The sequence below is a fragment of the Papio anubis genome, chromosome 13, assembly GCF_008728515.1.
Source record: "Papio anubis isolate 15944 chromosome 13, Panubis1.0, whole genome shotgun sequence".
Lineage (NCBI taxonomy): Eukaryota > Metazoa > Chordata > Mammalia > Primates > Cercopithecidae > Papio > Papio anubis.
Window position 1 is genome coordinate 102305465 of NC_044988.1, and position 17934 is coordinate 102323398.

The 17934-nt window shown below is 52.5% G+C and overlaps 1 protein-coding gene across 2 annotated transcripts in view; it reads left to right on the top strand.

Moving 5' to 3' along the window:
• CFAP77 (cilia and flagella associated protein 77) overlaps positions 1-17934 on the top strand; it is a 173423-nt gene that overhangs the window by 130389 nt on the left and 25100 nt on the right. Inside the window, exons 4-6 of one of the 2 annotated variants that reach the window (XM_009187950.4) lie at positions 5299-5404; positions 10899-11000; positions 16333-17032. In XM_009187950.4, the coding sequence (XP_009186214.1) occupies positions 5299-5404; positions 10899-11000; positions 16333-16521 (397 nt within the window). In that variant the 3' untranslated portion in view covers positions 16522-17032. Of the gene's footprint in view, positions 1-5298; positions 5405-10898; positions 11001-16332; positions 17033-17934 lie in introns of those variants that run through there. The other variant, XM_003911155.4, reaches the window with a different exon arrangement.

Sequence of the window (17934 nt, forward strand, 5' to 3'; positions counted from 1 at the left end):
TCCGGTCCCGAGCTGTGCGACCCTGGGAGCCGCTTTCCCTCCCAGCACCTCCGTTTCCTCATTCATTTTTTCTGTGAAATTAAGTCACGGGGTAAGTTCTGAGGTTCTGAACCCTTCCTGGGGCATTTGCATCTTTGAAAAACACATAAACCGGGTGCAGTGGCTCACGCCTGTAATCCCAGCGCTTTGGGAGGCAGACGCAGGAGGATCGCTTGAACTCAGGAGTTTGAGACCAGCCTGGGCAACATAGTGAGACCCCCCCATCTCTACAAAAAATAAACAAAAAAATAGCCGATATGTTGGCGCACGCCTGAGGTCCCAGCCACTTGGGAGGCTGAGAACATCGGATAAAAGCTGTGGATCCTCTCCTCAGATGAATGTCTTTACGTAGCTGCACAGAAATAATCGCCTGCACCTTCTTGGGACTTTGGGAGGCTCAGAGCCTGGGTTTAGATCATCTCCAAGTCCTTAAGCCTTGAAGCATGAGGCCTGGATGCAGCGCCTTGGCCGCCCCACGTGACTGAACCGGAGGTGCCCTGAACAAGATCCCGTGGTGACCCAGGTGCACAATTTGAGAAACACTGCTCAAAACGCTCTTTGGCTGTCAAAGACTCTTCCATGTTCCAGTCACTGGCCGTGTTCTAGATACCGCTCAGCGGGAACGTGGTTCCCATCGATGTTTCCCAGCGTGTAGGCTGAGGAACCCCTGCGTACAAGTGTCCTGTGGCCGGTGTCACAAATTACCATGAACTTGGTGGCTTAAACAACAGGAAATGATTCTCTCACAATTCTGGAGGCCAGAAGCATGAAACAGGAGTCAACAGGCCCCGCTCCCTCCCAGGGTTCTAGCCGAGGACCCTTCCTGCCTCTTCCAGCTGCTGGCAGCTCCAGGTGTTCCTTGGTTTGGGGTTACAGGGTAGCTCACGTTATATTAGGTTGGTACAAAAGTAATTGCAGTTTTTTTTTTTTTAAAGTAATTTGAGGCCAGGTGCGGTGGCTCACGCTTGTAATCCCAGCACTTTGGGAGGCTGTGGGTGGATAACCTGAGGTCGACAGTTCGAGACCAGCCTGGCAAAATGGTGAAACCCCATCTCTTCTAAAATAGCAAAAATTAGCTGGGCATGGTGTTGGGAGCCGGTAGTCCCAGCTACTCGGGAGGTTGAGGCACGAGAGTCACTTGAACCCAGGAGGTGGAGGTTGCAGTAAGCCGAGATCACGCCACTACACTCCAGCCTGGGCAATACAGCAAGACTCCGTCTCAAAAAGAATAAAAGGAAAAGAAAAAGAAGTAATTTGACAATGCTAGTCTAGAGTCTTGATTACCTTCCAGTTAGTTTACTTTGGGGTTTTTTCCTCCAAACATATTTGGTAGGCAGTCCAGCATACCTCCTAGCCTATCACTTCTGGCACAGTATCTATTTGTCACTGTCAGTGATGTCAAGATTGATAACGGGTAAATTTTATGTTGTGTATATTTACCACAATAATAACACGACGATCATAGAAAGGGCTGGTCATTCGGTTCAGCTGCTGCAGCATGACCCATCTGTTGGGAATCTCCCATCAGCCTCCACCTAATCATTTTAGCAGCCACTGATGAATGTTCCCTAGATCCATTATTTCATTAGGAGTCACAAAACACTGATTTCCCCACTAATTCTGTCATTCCTCCTGCATTTATGAGCTCTGGTTTTTCTTTTTTGAGATGGAGTCTCGCTCTGTCGCCCAGGCTGGAGCACAGTGGTGTGATCTCGGCTCACTGCAAGCTCCGCCTCCCAGGTTCACGCCATTCTCCTGCCTCAGCCTCCCGAGTAGCTGGGACTAGAGGTGCCCGCCACCACGCCCGGCTAATTTTTTGTGTTTACTATTTAGTAGAGATGGCATTTCACTGTGTTAGCCAGGATGGTCTTGATCTCCTGACTTCATGATCCACCCGCCTCAGTCTCCCAAAGTGCTGGGATTACAGGCGTGAGCCACCATGCCTGGCCGAGCTCTCGTTTTTCTATAAAGAACTTTCCCTTATTGCCTATTTGATTACCCAAGATCCTGTTAGTACAGGAGGAAAGGCAGGTAAATGCTCTGTTATTTATTTTCAGAATAATGATTTTGTGGCCTAGCAACCTCCAAACTGCACAAGGAGGTTTTCCTTTTTTCCCCAACCAGAATTATACATATATGTCCATGTGTCATATAGAGAGTGCTATATGATGGATTTCAACTCACGGCCGTTGTTATTCTATCTAATCCTCAAATTGTCCTGTCTTTGGCCAATTTGGGCTGGCCCCTGTGGTCCGTTACCATGTCTCCCAATAGCCTCTGACAGCCTTCTTGCTTCTGGCATGGGTACCTCCTGGGCACAGAGATCAACCCTTTCTCCAGTGATCCCTGGTTCTTTTGAGCAGAGAACGGCACTTTGAGACCACAGTCTAGGCACTAGGGGTGCTCATTGCTACTGAGTTGTGATCACTTCTAGACTTTTACAGTGGACAGAGATAGGGATAGGAAACATGTTACTTTTTATAAAGAGGAAAACTAAGGAGTTCGTGATGATATTTACAATTCAAATTTAAAATTACAGAGGTTTTTTTTCTACTACTTTGATTTTATATAGGTATTTCTTTTCTCCTAATGGCATTTATATAATTACTAATTTGCTTTATCCTGGAATGTATACATAATAGTTTCAAACTAACAATATCAACATTATTATTATTATTATTTTTTTTTGAGACGGAGTCTCGCTCTGCCGCCCAGGCTGGAGTGCAGTGGCCGGATCTCAGCTCACTGCAAGCTCCGCCTCCCGGGTTCACGCCATTCTCCTGCCTCAGCCTCCCGAGTAGCTGGGACTACAGGCGCCCGCCACTGCGCCCGGCTAGTTTTTTGTATTTTTTAGTAGAGACGGGGTTTCACCGTGTTAGCCAGGATGGTCTCGATCTCCTGACCTTGTGATCCGCCCGTCTCGGCCTCCCAAAGTGCTGGGATTACAGGCTTGAGCCACCGCGCCCGGCCAATATCAACATTATTATTAGCAACAAGGACACAGCTTCAGATTTCCTCATGGTTCTTTTTATCCTCAGGATATTTTACGCTAGGGATATTCTACCCAAATCTCTTTTAAAGTCACTTGAAGCTGGGCGAGGTGGCTCACGCCTGTAATCCCAGCACTTTAGGAGGCTGAGGCAGATCACTTGAGGTCAGGAGTTTGAGACCAGCCTGGTCAACATAGCAAAGCCCTGTCTCTACTAAAAACACAAAAAATTAACTAGGTGTGGTGGCTGGTGCCTGTGATCTCAGCTGCTCAGGAGGCTGAGGTGGGAGAATCACTTGAACCTGGGAGGCAAGGTTGCAGTGAGCTGAGATAGCACCACTGCACTCCAGCCTGGGTGACAGAGCAAGACTCCACCTCAATAAATAAATAAAGTCACTTGAAATCATCTGTGTTTATGCCACAACTTGACATACAATTAAGTTCATTTGCTCTCTCCTATTGTGATATGGGGTAGATGCTAATCCTTTCTCTTTAATTTTTTCATAATTAGCAAAAAAAACCCATTTTTTATATGTTTCCAAAGTCAAAACTATAACACAAAGTCTATTCAAAAAGTTCTAGGTTTCCTTTCTGTTATTTCCTTCCTGTTCTCTCCCTCATTCTACAGGTAGCTTCTTAGTTAATAAGTTTGGTTTATCTTTTCATTTCTTCCTCATGAAAATAGAAATATATGTATATGCATCATGTATATGATATATATCATAAATTCTGGGTATCTATTTTATATATATGGGGGCATCCTATGGGACTTGTTAAGGGCGCTTATTTAGTTTTCTCTGGTTGGTTCTAAGCTGCAAGTGGGTACAAAAATTAGGGGAGCTGGGAGTTATTAACCAAGTCCCAGACATGCTGGGTTGGCTGTTTTGAGGGTTATTGTTTGGCTTCCTGGACTGTTGGTAGAGACCGCAGTCTGACTTCCTACAAGTCTGGCATAGCAGGTGGCTTCCTGGGCTGGTTACTGTACAAAACGGGCTGGTTTCCTGGCCTATCTGCAGATTGTGGCTCATAGTTTTGTTTTTGTTTTTGCTTTTGTTTTGAGACAGAGCCTTGCTCTGTTGCCCAGGCTGGAGTGCAGAGTGACGTGATCTCGGGTCACTGCAACCTTCATCTCCCGACTTCAAGCGATTCTCCTGTCTCAGCCTCCCTAGTAGTTGGGATTACAGGCACACACCACCATGCCCAGCTAATGTTTGTAGTTTTAGTAGAGACAGGGCTTCACCATGTTGGCCAGGCTGGTTGCAAACTCCTGTCCCCAGGTGACCCACCCTCCTCGGCCTCCCAAAGTGCTGGAATTTCAGGCGTGAGCCACAGCGCCCAGCCCATAGTTCACTTTTATATGTGGTTTGGCCATTGTCCATTTGGATATTCAGCCTCTCAACCTGTTTAGAGATTAGGTCCCACCTGGGAGCAGTTGGCCATTTGCTGCAAGGACATGAAATCCCGCTGCCACAGAGGCTTGTGGCTGAGCGGGTCTGCCTTGCGGTGCTGCCCCCACTGCTCTGGGATCTTACCGTTCTCATCTGTAAGATAGGAATAATACTAGTCTCCATTTTTGTGTTGGGAAGGGGTGGAGCATACAAAATGCCTAGGGTAAGTGCTCCTTGGCTGGAAATCACTGTCAAAGAGAACCAGAGCCAGACACTGATTAAAGGTGGTAAAGACATTTTATTCAATACTATTGCAAAAAGGGAGAAGCTTCAGTATAGAACTGAGTTCAATTCCAGATAAAACAGAAGTGGGGATGTTTGGCTGAGGAGCCAAGGGAGGGGCGGGGTCAGTGGATGGAAAATTACTAAGAGGAGACGTCAAGGCAGGAAGATCGTTGCTACAGGCAGGCCAAGGTCATCAGATATCAAGGGTACGGGTGAGGAACCTAATCAGCTGTCAAGGGTAATCAGATGTGAAGGGGTGGCGAATCAACGTAGCGGGACTCTTGGCTAAAACTGGCTTCAGCAGGCCAAGGACAGGGCCCAGGGACGCGGCCTAGTGAGAAAGAGAGCTCAGAGGACCAGACCTCTAACGTTTGGTCAAGGAGAGAGTCCTACCACCATCGCAGGCCCCGCACTCATAAGCCTAGGTGAGGCACCTGTTTCATAGCTTTTGCGGGCTGGGAGTGAGGCTTTCACAGCTGTGGGAGTGATGCACCGGGCAGCTCCTGACATTTAGGAGGCTCCTGGGGGCGGGGGGTGGGGAGCTGGTGCCTCTGTCTTTCCAGGGCCTCAAGCTCTGTCTGAATTTCTTCCCTCCAGGCCTTCCACACCCTTCTTTGATCTGCTGCAGCACCGGTACCTGCAACTGTGGGTACAGGAACAAAAGGCCACCCAGAAAGCCATCAAGCTGGAGAAGAAGCAGAAGGTAAACGCAGCTCTCACTCCCGAGTTGCCAGCTGAGGGGGTGGAGAAGAGAGAAGGACTGGCCAGGGCCAAGCATCGAGATGACACTTGTGTATGTTTGTCATTGGGGATGGGTGGGAAATCAGGTTGCATCTTCTGACCAGCGTCAGAGAATCGAGAGCTGAAAGGATCTTGGTGATTATCCAGTTCTGACCCTATGTAAGTTCAGAGGGTAGAGGAGATGGGTCCAGGCCACCAGTCAATAGGCCCCGTGTGACCCTGAGCGGGGATAAGAACCCAGCTGTCCTGACTCCTACCTAGGCACCCTTCTCACCAAACCTCTGCACAACTTCACACACCCAAAATCAGATTTTAGATTAATCTGACCTGGCCCACACAGAAGTATGTCCTGTACAATCTATAGAGAAAAGGCCAATAAGGCAAAGTTGAAGAGGAACCCACTTCTGAAAGGGTGCCTCAAAGAACACATTATATTAAACTTTGTAACATTTTATTACAAATTAACCAGGAAGCAGTATTCCAAACGCCTCCCAAGCAGGACACGCATCCTCGCATCTATGCTACCAAGGCCGCAAGGCAGGCATTGTAATCTCTGCTTCCCAGGCGTGGAAGTCGAGTCTTGGGGAGGCAGTACCTGCACAGGGAAGTTTGAGCTGAGGTCCCGAGGATGTCCAAACACTGCCAATTGCTGGTGATAGGAGTCCCTAGCAATGAGCAGGACATCAGGTCCGTGAGGTTTTTAGCAGGAAGGAAAACCGTCTTTAACTGTTCATTTGCGTTGTCATACACATGTGAAAATACTCACGGCCGGGCGCGGTGGCTCACGCCTGTAATCCCAGCACTTTGGAAGGCCGAGGTGGGTGGGTCACCTGGTTTGAGACCAGCCTGGCCAACATGGTGAAACCCCTGTCTCTACTAAAAATACAAAAAATTAGCCGGGTGCAGTGGGGGGCGCCTGTAATCCCAGCTACTCGGGAGGCTGAGGCAGGAGAATAGCTTGAACCCGGGAGGTGGAGGTTGCAGTGAGCTGAGATTGCACCACTTCACTCCAGCCTGGGCGACAGAGTGAGACTCTGTCTCAAAAGAAAAGATACTAAAATGGTACTTCCTGGCTGGGTGCGGTGGCTCACGCCTGCAATCCCAGCACTTTGGGAGGCCGAGGCAGGCGGATCACGAGGTCAGGAGACCATCCTGGCTAACACAGCGAAACCCCGTCTCTACTAAAAATACAAAAAATTAGCTGGGTGTGGTGGCACGTGCCTGTAGTCCCAGCTAATCAGGAGGCTGAGACATGAGAATTGCTTGAACCCAGGAGGCGGAGGTTGCAGTGAGCCAAGATCGTGCCACTGCTCTCCAACCTGGGCGACAGAGCAAGACTCTGTCTCAATAAAAAATAAATAAATAAAATAGTACTTCCTTTAAAGTATTCTGAAACTCGAACGTTCAGAGAGATCAGATTGGCCTCCTCCGCAGTAGGTCCAGACTGATGATGGTAAAATCAGATTTGTTCTATGTTCACGTGGTGCTTTACAGACTTCATCAAGGGCGTGGCTCCAGCGTGGCTGGTTGTCATGACAATCACAACCAGGCCCCTCCCCAAGCCTCTGAGCTGAGGGCTGGGCTGAGCATGCACCCTGAGTTTCTGCATTTAGTTCTCCGAGAATGCCCTGAGGTCAGTCTCTCCTCTTATCTCAGTGTGGTTTATTTGACAGGGAAACTAGGGCTCAGAGAGATGAAGTGATTTGCCAACAGTGTCAGACCTAGGTGTGTCCAGCCTGAGAGTCCAGGCTTTTCCCGAAGGAGAGGTCCCACTCCTGCTGTTTACGGAAAAGCCTGGGGCTCAGCGACAGCGCCTGTGATGTGCTAGGGCCAACCTGGGGATCGGAGGAGTCTTTCTAGAAATCCTGGTACACCTCAGGAGGGGCCAGGAGGGGTGTACGAGTTGGGGGTCCAAGGATTTCCAGGTGTGGCGGGTGCCAGGGCCTCTCCTGGCTCTTCTCAGCCGTCTGCAGAGCCCCAGACAGCTCATTAAAGAGCTGGGCATTGTAATAATATTTTAAGAGCAACCCATGACTAGTTTATTTGTTAATGGCTCAAGCAAGAGTCCACTTGCTATGGTAATGGCCGGTTCCAGAGGGAGCATTACCAGCACAAACTGCTTTCCAGCCCTGCATTAGAGCTGGGAGTTTTTTGGTTCTCTCGTCTTCCTTTCTTTGTTTTTGAGATGGAGTTTCGCTCTTTTCGCCCAGGCTGGAGTGCAATGAGGCAATCTCAACTCACTGCAACCTCCGCCTCCCAGGTTCAAGTGATTCTCCAGCCTTGCCTCCTGAGTAGCTGGGATTACAGGCACCTGCCACCAGGCCCAGCTAATTTTGTATTTTTAGTAGAGACGGGGTCTCACCATGTTGGCCAGGCTGGTCTCAAACTCCTGACCTCAGATGGTCCACCCACCTCAGCCTCCCAAAGTGCTGGGACTACAGGCGTGAGCCCACTGTGCCTGGCTTAGAGCTGGGAGTTTTAATTAGCAGGTATTTCACGCAACCCAGTGTTGGTAAATGCACCCCATCTTCCGGCTCTAGGAGAAAGCCCCTCCTTTTCAAGCAGAGCCCCCTGAAACAGCTCGTGTGGTTTGGAGCAGGTGCCAGCTCTGCATGTGTAGCTGAGGGAATCTCTCTTTGTTGGGGTCTTGGTTTCTGCACTGGGCACGGAAAGGGGTCTGATTAAATGAGGGCCCGCCATGCTGTGTCTGTGAGGGGAGGAAAATGTCTTTCTTTGTTTTTGTTTTTTGTTTTTTTTTTTGAGGCGGAATCTGGCTCTCTTGCCCAGGCTGGAGTGCAGTGGCCGGATCTCGGCTCACTGCAAGCTCCGCCTCCCGGGTTCACGCCATTCTCCTGCCTCAGCCTCCCGAGTAGCTGGGACTACAGGCGCCTGCCACCTCGCCTGGCTAGTTTTTTGTATTTTTTAGTAGAGACGGGGTTTCACCGTGTTAGCCAGGATGGTCTCGATCTCCTGACCTCGTGATCTGCCCGTCTCGGCCTCCCAAAGTGCTGGGATTACACAGGCTTGAGCCACCGCGCCCGGCCATCAATGTCTTTCTTTCTACCCATCCTAGACTCACGGCTGAGGGCCCTATCACAAAAGACAGGTTTGCAAGAGGAAAGCATTCAAATGTCTTTCAGTTTTTTGTGACACGTGGGCCTCCGTAAGGAAATGAAGGCCCAAAGAAATGGTTAAACGCGTGTATTTTTAGGCTGGATTTGGTGAAGAAGGGGATAGTTGTGGAGAAACAGGATTGGATGAATAGTGAGATCTTTTGGTGATAAACTGGGGGAAACGTCGCAAGTCCTGTTTGTTCAGATTATCAGGATGTTCTTCACCTGTAGGTTCTGGGGGGGCACCTCTGGAATGAGGGTCTCATAACCTGCTTGAGGGGAGAAGGGCAGGGGACGTGAGAGAGACCGTCCTACTTCCGCCCTTTTTCAGTATGCCAACGGCGCATATTTGGAGGTATTGTGAACTCCATCACTTAGCGCGTAGCAGGCAGTCAGAACACACTTGTACCATCCTTGTAATCTTGCTCCAAGATTCTCTGTGTCTGCTATATTGTCCTACAAATGGCTACAAACCCACCAAACGCTGGGAGGCTGTGGTCTGGGGTTGATAGACAATTTACCGGACTTGCTTAGATGGTCAGTTTGCAAGGCCACATCCCCCCAGCCACAGACCTCGGTGTCCTCCTTAAGCCTGTCAGCATCTGGGTATGGCCTGACTGGGATGACCCCAGATGAAATTCATGGCAACAGCTACCGATAAGTGAGCCATCATCTTGGCCAGCTGCCCTGCTCAGAGCTGAACTCAGCAAACTCTGCAAGAACCCTGCTCGCCCTATTTCCAGCAGAGAGAACCGAGGCTCAGACAGGTGACATGACTGCTTGCCTCCGATTCCGAAGCCCGGCTCCATAACCCCCGACTAGACAGCCTCTCTGCTTTGGTTCAAAGATAGTTTCAAAACCTTCTAGACATGGCTAGATGGCGGTGGCTCACACCTGAAATCCCAGCACTTTGGGAGACCAAGGCCAGTGGATCACTTGAGGCCAGGAGTTTGAGACCAGCCTGTCCAACATGGCGAAACCCCATCTCTACTAAAAACACAAAAATTAGCCGGGTGTGGTGGCAGGTGCCTGTAAACCCAGCTACTTGGGAGGCTGAGGCAGGAGAATCGCTTGAATCCAGGAGCCTAGATCACAGCACCGCACTTCAGCCTGGGCAACAGAGCGACACTCTGTCTCAAAAAAAAAAAAAAAAAAAAAGGGGGTCGGGGGGCTTGTAAGTGATCCATAGACACTTTCAATAAAATTAATACAATAACTCAATAAAAGGGGTTTACTGGGGTGGTGGCACCTCGACTAAACTCAGTGCAGTCTTTATTTGCCGACTCTGCCTTCCGTGTGCTTCACGCCATGGGAGGCCACACGGAGTTTATGGGGCCCTGCCCTTGGAAGCCTTTAGGGAAAGAGGAAACATAGGCCTGGTGAACCCCAGGGCAGATCCATGTTCTGTAAGTCCTGAAAGGTCTACAGTTTGGAATCCCGATTTACGAGAAAGTACATAAAGGAAACCTGAGACCCTGTGAGCTCATGCCCTGGGCCCCTCCTAACCAAGCCCTGAGATAAAGGACTTGGCAGCATTGGCCTCAGGGCTACTCCATCAGGCCTCTGTCCCCAACACTCCCCTGGGGCTGCAGGTCTGTGGCTCTGGCTGCAGCCAATACTGATGACTCCCAGACCAGGGCTTCCAGCCCATCCCCAGCCGCCTATGCCCTGTCCCCTCACACATCTCAGGACATGACACAGTCAAAGCCAAACCAAGTCTTTTGGGTCAGTCCAGAACAGACCTTATGAGCTACGTGGCTCTAACAGTGGACTTGCTGGCACCTGTTAGAGGGCACCCAGGCACGCAGGTCAGCAGCAGACGGGCTTCTACTGTGTCTCTGAAATCACACCTGCAGAGACACCATGGTGGGGGGGTCCCTGAGTCCCCCGAATAAGCTCTCACTCCTCCTGCATGAGCAGGCCATGGAGGACCTGTTCTAAGAGACACTAACCTCTCGAATCATGCAGTTCTTCATTCAGACACCATGGAGTCCTGGGGACCCACTGGGACTGCGTTAGCCACGGAGGACAAGTTCAAGGATGACTGAGACACTATCCATGCCCTCAGGGTGGTTGCACACTGGAATCCCACGTGTTCCAGGGACTGGAATGCTCCGGGTATCCTGGGGTCCCACCCCCCCAGTCTCCTGAGCTGTGGCCAGAGACAGGACCACGGAGGCAGGTGGTGTGAAACAGCCTTGGAGAAGGACTGGGGCTGGAAGGAAAGTGACCGAGGATCTTGCCACGCCAAGAATCCCAGCCCTCTGTCTCTGTATCCCTTCAGCACGGCCTTCTCCAAATAGCCAGGCGACCATCTCACCGTTGCCTTTCCCTGGTCTGCAGGTGGTCCTTGGGAAGCTGTATGAGACCCGGAGCAGTCAGCTGAGGAAGTACAAGCCGCCCGTGAAGCTGGACACCTTGTGGCACATGCCTCACTTCCAGAAGGTCAGTGTCACCTTCATCCATGCCCCTCCCTGCACCATGCTGGCTGCTGCTCACCTTGCCAGGTCTTTGCCTGCTGTCTCTAAGTTCTGTGGGCTTCTCGCCATCGATTAGCACAACAGCAGCAGCAGCAACAGCTCATGTTTCTTGAGCACTTCCTAAGGCCCGGAGCTGAGCCTATGTGCACCATCTCCATGACTTTTCACATTCACTGAAGGGGGCAGCTGCTGGTACCAGGCCTATTTTCCGGACAGGGAACATAGTGGATGCTGCGAAGTGGCAGAGTCTTGGGCTGAACCCAGACCATCTGGGTGCAGAGGCTGGGCGGCTGTCCCCCTGAGGCAGAGGCGGTCTACCTGTAGAGGAGGCTGTCCACCTGTAGAGGAGGCTGTCCACCCGAGGCAGAGGCTGTCTACCTAGAGGAGGCTGTTGCCTGGGGAAGAGGCGGTCCATCTGGGGCAGAGGCTATCTACCTGTAGAGGAGGCTGTCTACCTGGAGGAGGCTATCCACTTGGAAGGAGACTGTCCACCTGGCGGGGAGGCTGTCTCCCTGGGGCAGGGGTGTCTCCCTGGGGCGGAGGCTGTCTCCCTGGGGCAGGGGCTGTCTCCCTGGGGCAGGGGCTGTCTGGGCCAAACCTCCCTCCAAGGAAGGGGCAACTGATGCATGACATCCTGCGCTGGGAATTTTGGGGTGCAAGACAGATGCATGCCAACCAGCATGAACTTCCCACAGAGCGATGTCCCTGGGGAGAGAGGAGCAAAGGTCTACCAAGGACCGGGGCAAGTGTGCGACATGTACCCAGACTGACCTAGATAAGGACCCAGGGAACGCGCCACGTTCTGGCCTCAGAACTCAACCGGCGTTCTCTCAAGCACGTAGCCCTGTAGCACCCAGACAGGGATTCATCTTCGACAGCTTTTGGCAGGGAAAGAACAGTCAGTGTAAGAGCCGGGGGCACCATACGGAGAAAAGGAAATGGGATATTTGGGAACAGTGGCCTCAGGATGGGGCTGAAGGAGCTGCGTGTGCTCAGCTCAGGCGGAGGGAGCCTTTCTCGGAGGCCACAAGGCACTCGCCCGGCCCCAGGAAGACAGCTGCACAAAGCAACGTTCCTGGCCAGCCAGGCCCGGCTGCTGTGCCACATTAAACTGCAATTTAAACAATGAAGGGCCGGTGCCTTTCTGAGCCTAATGCACTCGAACAGGCTGTAGAGCTTCACCGGAGAAACCTGCTCTGCCCCCCTTGACGCGGCCTCTCATGTTCTGCCCAAGTGGCCTCTGCCAGCATATGTCAATGACCATGTGCCCCGCCGCCCGTCAGTGCGCTGCCTCTGTGCACAGCAGACATCAAGGGAGGAACACGGCCGAGCACATTCGGGAGGAGGTGGGAGTCACTGCAGCTCTGCAGCTCCTCTCACTGCTCCTGCCCTCGACAGCATGGCTCATCTCTAGCTTCTCTGCCTTTTCCAGCCATGTCACTTCCTCTGCTTCCCCTGCTCTCTCACTCACTCAGCAGATTCCATCCACAGCCTCCATCATGGCCCTGGCTGTGGTCTTTCCTCCCTGCCCTTTTTTTTTTTTTTTTTTTTTTTTTTTTTTGAGACGGAGTCTCGCTCTGTCGCCGAGGCTGGAGTGCAGTGGCCGGATCTCAGCTCACTGCAAGCTCCGCCTCCCGGGTTTACGCCATTCTCCTGCCTCAGCCTCCCCAGTAGCTGGAACCACAGGCTTGCACCACCATGCCCAGCTAATTTTTGTATTTTTTGCAGAGATGAGGTTTCGCCATGTTGGACAGGCTGGTTTCGAACTCCTGGGCTTAAGTGATCCTCCTGCCTGGGCCTCCCAAAATGCTGGGATTACAGGCCTGAGTCCCACTCCCAGCCACCTCCCAGCTCTTTTCTCTGTGAGAATCCCTGCGGTCTGTGGGGACGCTGCCTGAGGAGGGACTGGGACCCAGCGTTCCACTGGCATGGGCTGCCCTCTGTAGCACTCTGCTTTAGGCCTTGACTCCCAGCCCCACTCAGCCCCCTCCTTTCTGACTTAGAGCCCAAGACCATGGACACAGGAGACTCAGGTGGTCTCCCCTCAGCAGAGCAAGGAAAGGGTTCCAGGTAACAGTGCTACACCTGTGCTGGGAGCTCCGGTCTCACTCACCTGTGTCCCGTGGTGCCTGGCCTGGAGTGGGAGCTAAATGCACATAGAATGAGCTTCCATTTTCTTTTTTTTTGAGACTGAGTCTGGCTCTGTCGCCCAGGCTGGAGTGCAGTGGCCGGATCTCAGCTCACTGCAAGCTCCGCCTCCAGGGTTTACGCCATTCTCCTGCCTCAGCCTCCCGAGTAGCTGGGACTACAGGCGCCCGCCACCTCGCCCGGCTAGTCTTTTGTATTTTTTAGTAGAGACGGGGTTTCACCGTGTTAGCCAGGATGGTCTCGATCTCCTGACCTAGTGATCCGCCCGTCTCGGCCTCCCAACGTGCTGGGATTACAGGCTTGAGCCACCGCGCCCGGCCAGAATGAGCTTCCATTTTCAAAAGAGGGGATTTGACTCAGCTGACCAGGGGTCTGCCAGTCTTGAGACCGTTATTCTGACATATGGCTATGAACAATAGCAAACCAGGAATGATGGCCTCCTGTTCCGTGCCAGGCACTGTGTGAGGTCATGTGTGCATATTCCTTCATTTCATCCTCAGAACAAGCGTCCTGACCGGGTGGTGTGGATGAGAGGCAGAGGGGGAGCACCTTCCTTGCCCACAGAGTGGCAGGGCCGGAAACCGAGGTGTGTCTGATGGCAGGGCCCAAGCTGGCACATGTGACCTATCAGGCCATAAAGATCATGAGAAAGAAAATCAACATGCAAGCCACAGTATCTGCCGAGTGTTTTCCTCCTTCCTGAGGATATTCGCGGGATGCTGGGAGTTAAAGCTGCAGGCTGTCTCCCTGTCCTACTGGCCGGAAACCTGGGGCCAAAGGAAATGCGGAATTGTGCAGGGTTCATCCCGGATGCCGCCCTGTCCAACCCAGCAGACACCCTTAGGCCCACAGAGTGCTGCCGTTATGGGTGTCACACGCAGTCCCCTCCTTGTCAGGAAGTAACACCAACAAAAAGTATTTACTGAGCCCTTAGAATGTACCCGGGGCTGAGCATGCCTCGTCTCATAGATATCATGCCCCCATTCTACTGATGTGGAAACTGAGGCTTGCAGAGGTGAGAAGTGGAGTCTGGGTCCAATCTGGGGTTTTCTAGACCCAGGGCCTCCCGAGGACCCCTTACCTCACCTCCAGGCCCTACCCACAGGTCCCCAGTCTCGCCACCAAGGGGCCCTTTCTTCCCCTTCCTGGCACTTAACTCTGCAATTAATTAACTGGGTAATTGTAATTTTTATCATCGTGTTCAGTAAAATGTGAGCCCCCAGGACCGTGCCTATCAGTTCCACACCTTGTCCCCAGAGGCCAGCAGGGTGCCTGGCACAGAGGAGGGGGTCAGTAAACATCTGTGGAATGAATGAATGAGGGGATGAAAGACTGAACCGCCAGTACAGCCCAGAGTGACAGAAGAATTTAAAAGCCTGTTACGGACCTGACGAGCCTCCCCTTTCTCCCCTTCCCAAACCAAGCACCCAAGCACCCACCATCCCGGCAGCCACCAACCGGGCCTGGTCTCAGAGGTCCGGGCGGGCAGCCAGGGCCACTCCCCCCAGTGGAGCTGCTGTCTGCGGTGTCTGTCGCGCGTGAAGCCCCGGGAGGGCCTTTGTCTGCGCCTGGCGTTGCCGCTGATCTGCTGCCCCCACCCCGGCCCCATTATGAAGGGAAAAGTGCTTCCAAAAAAGTTGAACCTGTCACGGTGATGGATAACCTAAATGGACTCTCCCCGCTCACGAACAGATGTCGACGCTGAACTCTGTCAGAAATAATTAAACACCTTTCACACGGAAAAGCAGCAGGCAGGGCGCGGCTGCTGCACTGACCCCGCCAGCCACGAGGGGGCTGCCCCGCCAGAGGGGCTGCCGAGACCCCCGCCCCGGATGACCCGGGCCACTTACAGGGTCGAGAGAGGAGAGGGACCAAAGAGGGAAGAGGACACGTCCCCCACCGTGCATTCCCTCCAGGCAGGGCAGTACAGAGATATCTTCTTTCTGGTCTGTGCCACCAGCAACTGCCCCGGGTGGCCGGAGCCCAGGAGGGGGCTTAGCCAGCAGCCGGGAAGGGGCCCTCCTTCCAGGACAGTTAGGCCTGGGCTCTCCGGACCTCAGTTTCCTCATCTGAAAATGAGCGGGTGGGGCTAGCTCTTGAGTGTCCCTTCCAATCCAAGATTCAGTGATTCCCAGCTCACTGGCCCAGGAGCCATGTGGGAGGGGATGGCGGCTCTTGGAGGTGGAGACCCCAAACCCAGGGTGAGCCAGCAGGGGGAGCAGCTCAGATCCTTCTCAGGTGCTCAGTTTGGGGATGGGACGTGAACTCATTGTCTCCCATCCCTGAATGGAGGAGCCGCTGGGCTGGGGCCTATGCCCCTGTGCCCTGGGGGGATAGGGACGCTCCCCTGCCCTTTGGCCCAGTGTTCTAGGTCTGCAGGGCAGACCGCAAGGCCAGCAGGGAGTAGCGTGGTACGTCTGTGTGCACACATGACTCCAGGGACAGCCAGATGGGGTCAAGTGGTGACCCTGCCACACCTACCTGTCAGGTGGCTTTACCTGTCCGTGACCCACTTCCTGTTCCATAAAATGGGCTAACAAATGCTCCCCTGGCAGGGCTGCTGGGAGGATCTGGAGAGAACGTGTGAACCACGCTTAGTAGAACGCCTGGCCCATATTAACTGCCTATAAGTGGCAGCTGCCATGAGGATGGTTGTGGAGATTGTTCATTCATTCACTCGCTCATTCACAAATCTTTTCCACCTGCGCCTTCATGCCGGGCCCTGTTCCCTGCACTGACACTATGCTGGCAAACAGGCCAGACTCGGGTGTGACTGCCAATGTGGGGCTGCTGGCCACTGGCTTGGGGTGACATGGACAGACAGACCAACACACAGGCAGCTGCACAGCTGGACACCTGGGCTGGGACGTCTGGAGAAGGTCTGCCCTAGGTGTCCTCGGGTGTCCCCAGGCGCCCCGTGTCCGCAGCCTGAAATGGTCCGGAGACACCAACCTGGCTTGAAGGGCGGAGGCCACTCCCATAACGATAGCCCCATGAAACGTAACCCTGCGTGGACCGGCCCACTCTGCTCCTGTGCCTTTTGCAGACACCTCTTCAGGGCTCTCCAGGCAGGGTCCAGACACCCCTACTTGCCCAGGCAGCCCTCTCAGGGGCCCTGGCTAACAGCGCTTCCTCTGGTTCTCAACCAGCCCCTCGTGCATGGCCACACAAAGCAGACGGTACATCCTGCTGCCCAAAGATGGAGAGCGAGTGCCCCCAAAAGCTTGTGGCCGATGACAGTGACGAAAGGCGGGATGCCACGGATGAAGAGACGGCTCAAGTACACGTTAGGAGACCTTGACAACCATGGCTTTGATCTGTATTTATTGCCACTTTAATAACATGTTGTTGGGTAAAAGAGTCCATGCCACGGGACCCCTTCTACAGAGAAGCTCCCGAGCATCTCTGAGTGCACAATGCGTACAGACGTTTGGCAGGAGGCCCCCGCAAATGGTAGCAGTGGTGATCTTTGTGGGAGGGGGTTTGAAGCTGATTTTCCTTTCACTGATGCTCTTTTCTATATGCTTTGCATTTTTTTCATTGAGTAGATGTATCTTTTCCAAAACCAGGAAGGCCAATTTTTAAAATGTTTTTAAAAGATGGAGATCCTTAGTTCTTCCCCAGGTGTTCATCCCAGTGTTCGACCCCCAGCTTTGAGCTCAGTTCTTCCTGATGTCTCACCAAACGTTCGCATGCTGCTGGCCAAGTCCAGTTTTGCATATTCAGCTTCCCTCGGGCATGAAGGTCAGGGCTGTGCTCCAGCAGCGAAGCCTGCTGACTTCCGGAGTCTGGATCTTTATCATAAAAAGTACATCTTATAATTAGAAACCCAACATCCATTTTAGAAGGGGGCTTGCCCAAGCATCTGGCGGGGGGGGGGGGCGGTCTCCACGTTCCCCTCCCACCCCCACCCCCAGAACACCCGCCCCTGCCCCCACAGTCCTTGTCTCTCTACACCGCCAATACCCACCAACATTACATAGTCGTTCAGTCACTAAAGTATGAACAAATTGACTATATTTTCATTTGGCTTTTGGTTTCAGCCCCACTGCTTTAGAATAATGGCCCAAGCTATTAAGCTAACAGTTTGATTTACAAGCTTTTGTGCTCTGAACGCTGGGATCAGACTCCTCTGTTCGTGGAAGACTAACCCTGCCTTGGGGTCTCCTGGGTCCCCTAGCTTCCCTAATAGAACAGGAGATGGAGGGAAAAAAACATATCTCAGCAGCCAGCCAAGCAGTGACACCCAGAGATGCAGCTGATTAGTGAAAGCTGCTGAATCTAAGAAAAGGATTTTCTTTCCCACCTTTAAGCTCTCTTACAAATCATAGCTGGCTGGAAAGTTAACTCTCTGCTAAACCCCCCAAGCGGGCTCCTAGCCTGTCCACGCTGCCACCTCTGCCTCTCCACAAGGCTTGCCTGGTTAAAATGAAGATGGGCGGATCTCTACAAAGGTGTATCTGACCCCGGGAAGGATAGCTGCCAGATCTACTGCCCCTCCAAGGATCTCTGCACCAGTGATGTATTTTAAGAATCCTGTCGCTTCCTTGCATCAGAATAAGGATCGTCCTGTGTCACTGTGGAGGGCACCAAGTACAGGAATGGAATGTGTCACATGTGGAAACAGGGCAATGGGAAGAATGATTCAGAGGCCCTGATGGAGTTGACACTTCCTCTCTAAATACAGACACCCCCCATTCTACATGGATCAGTATGCAGACGAGCTGACTTGCTACAGGGATGAAAGCAGG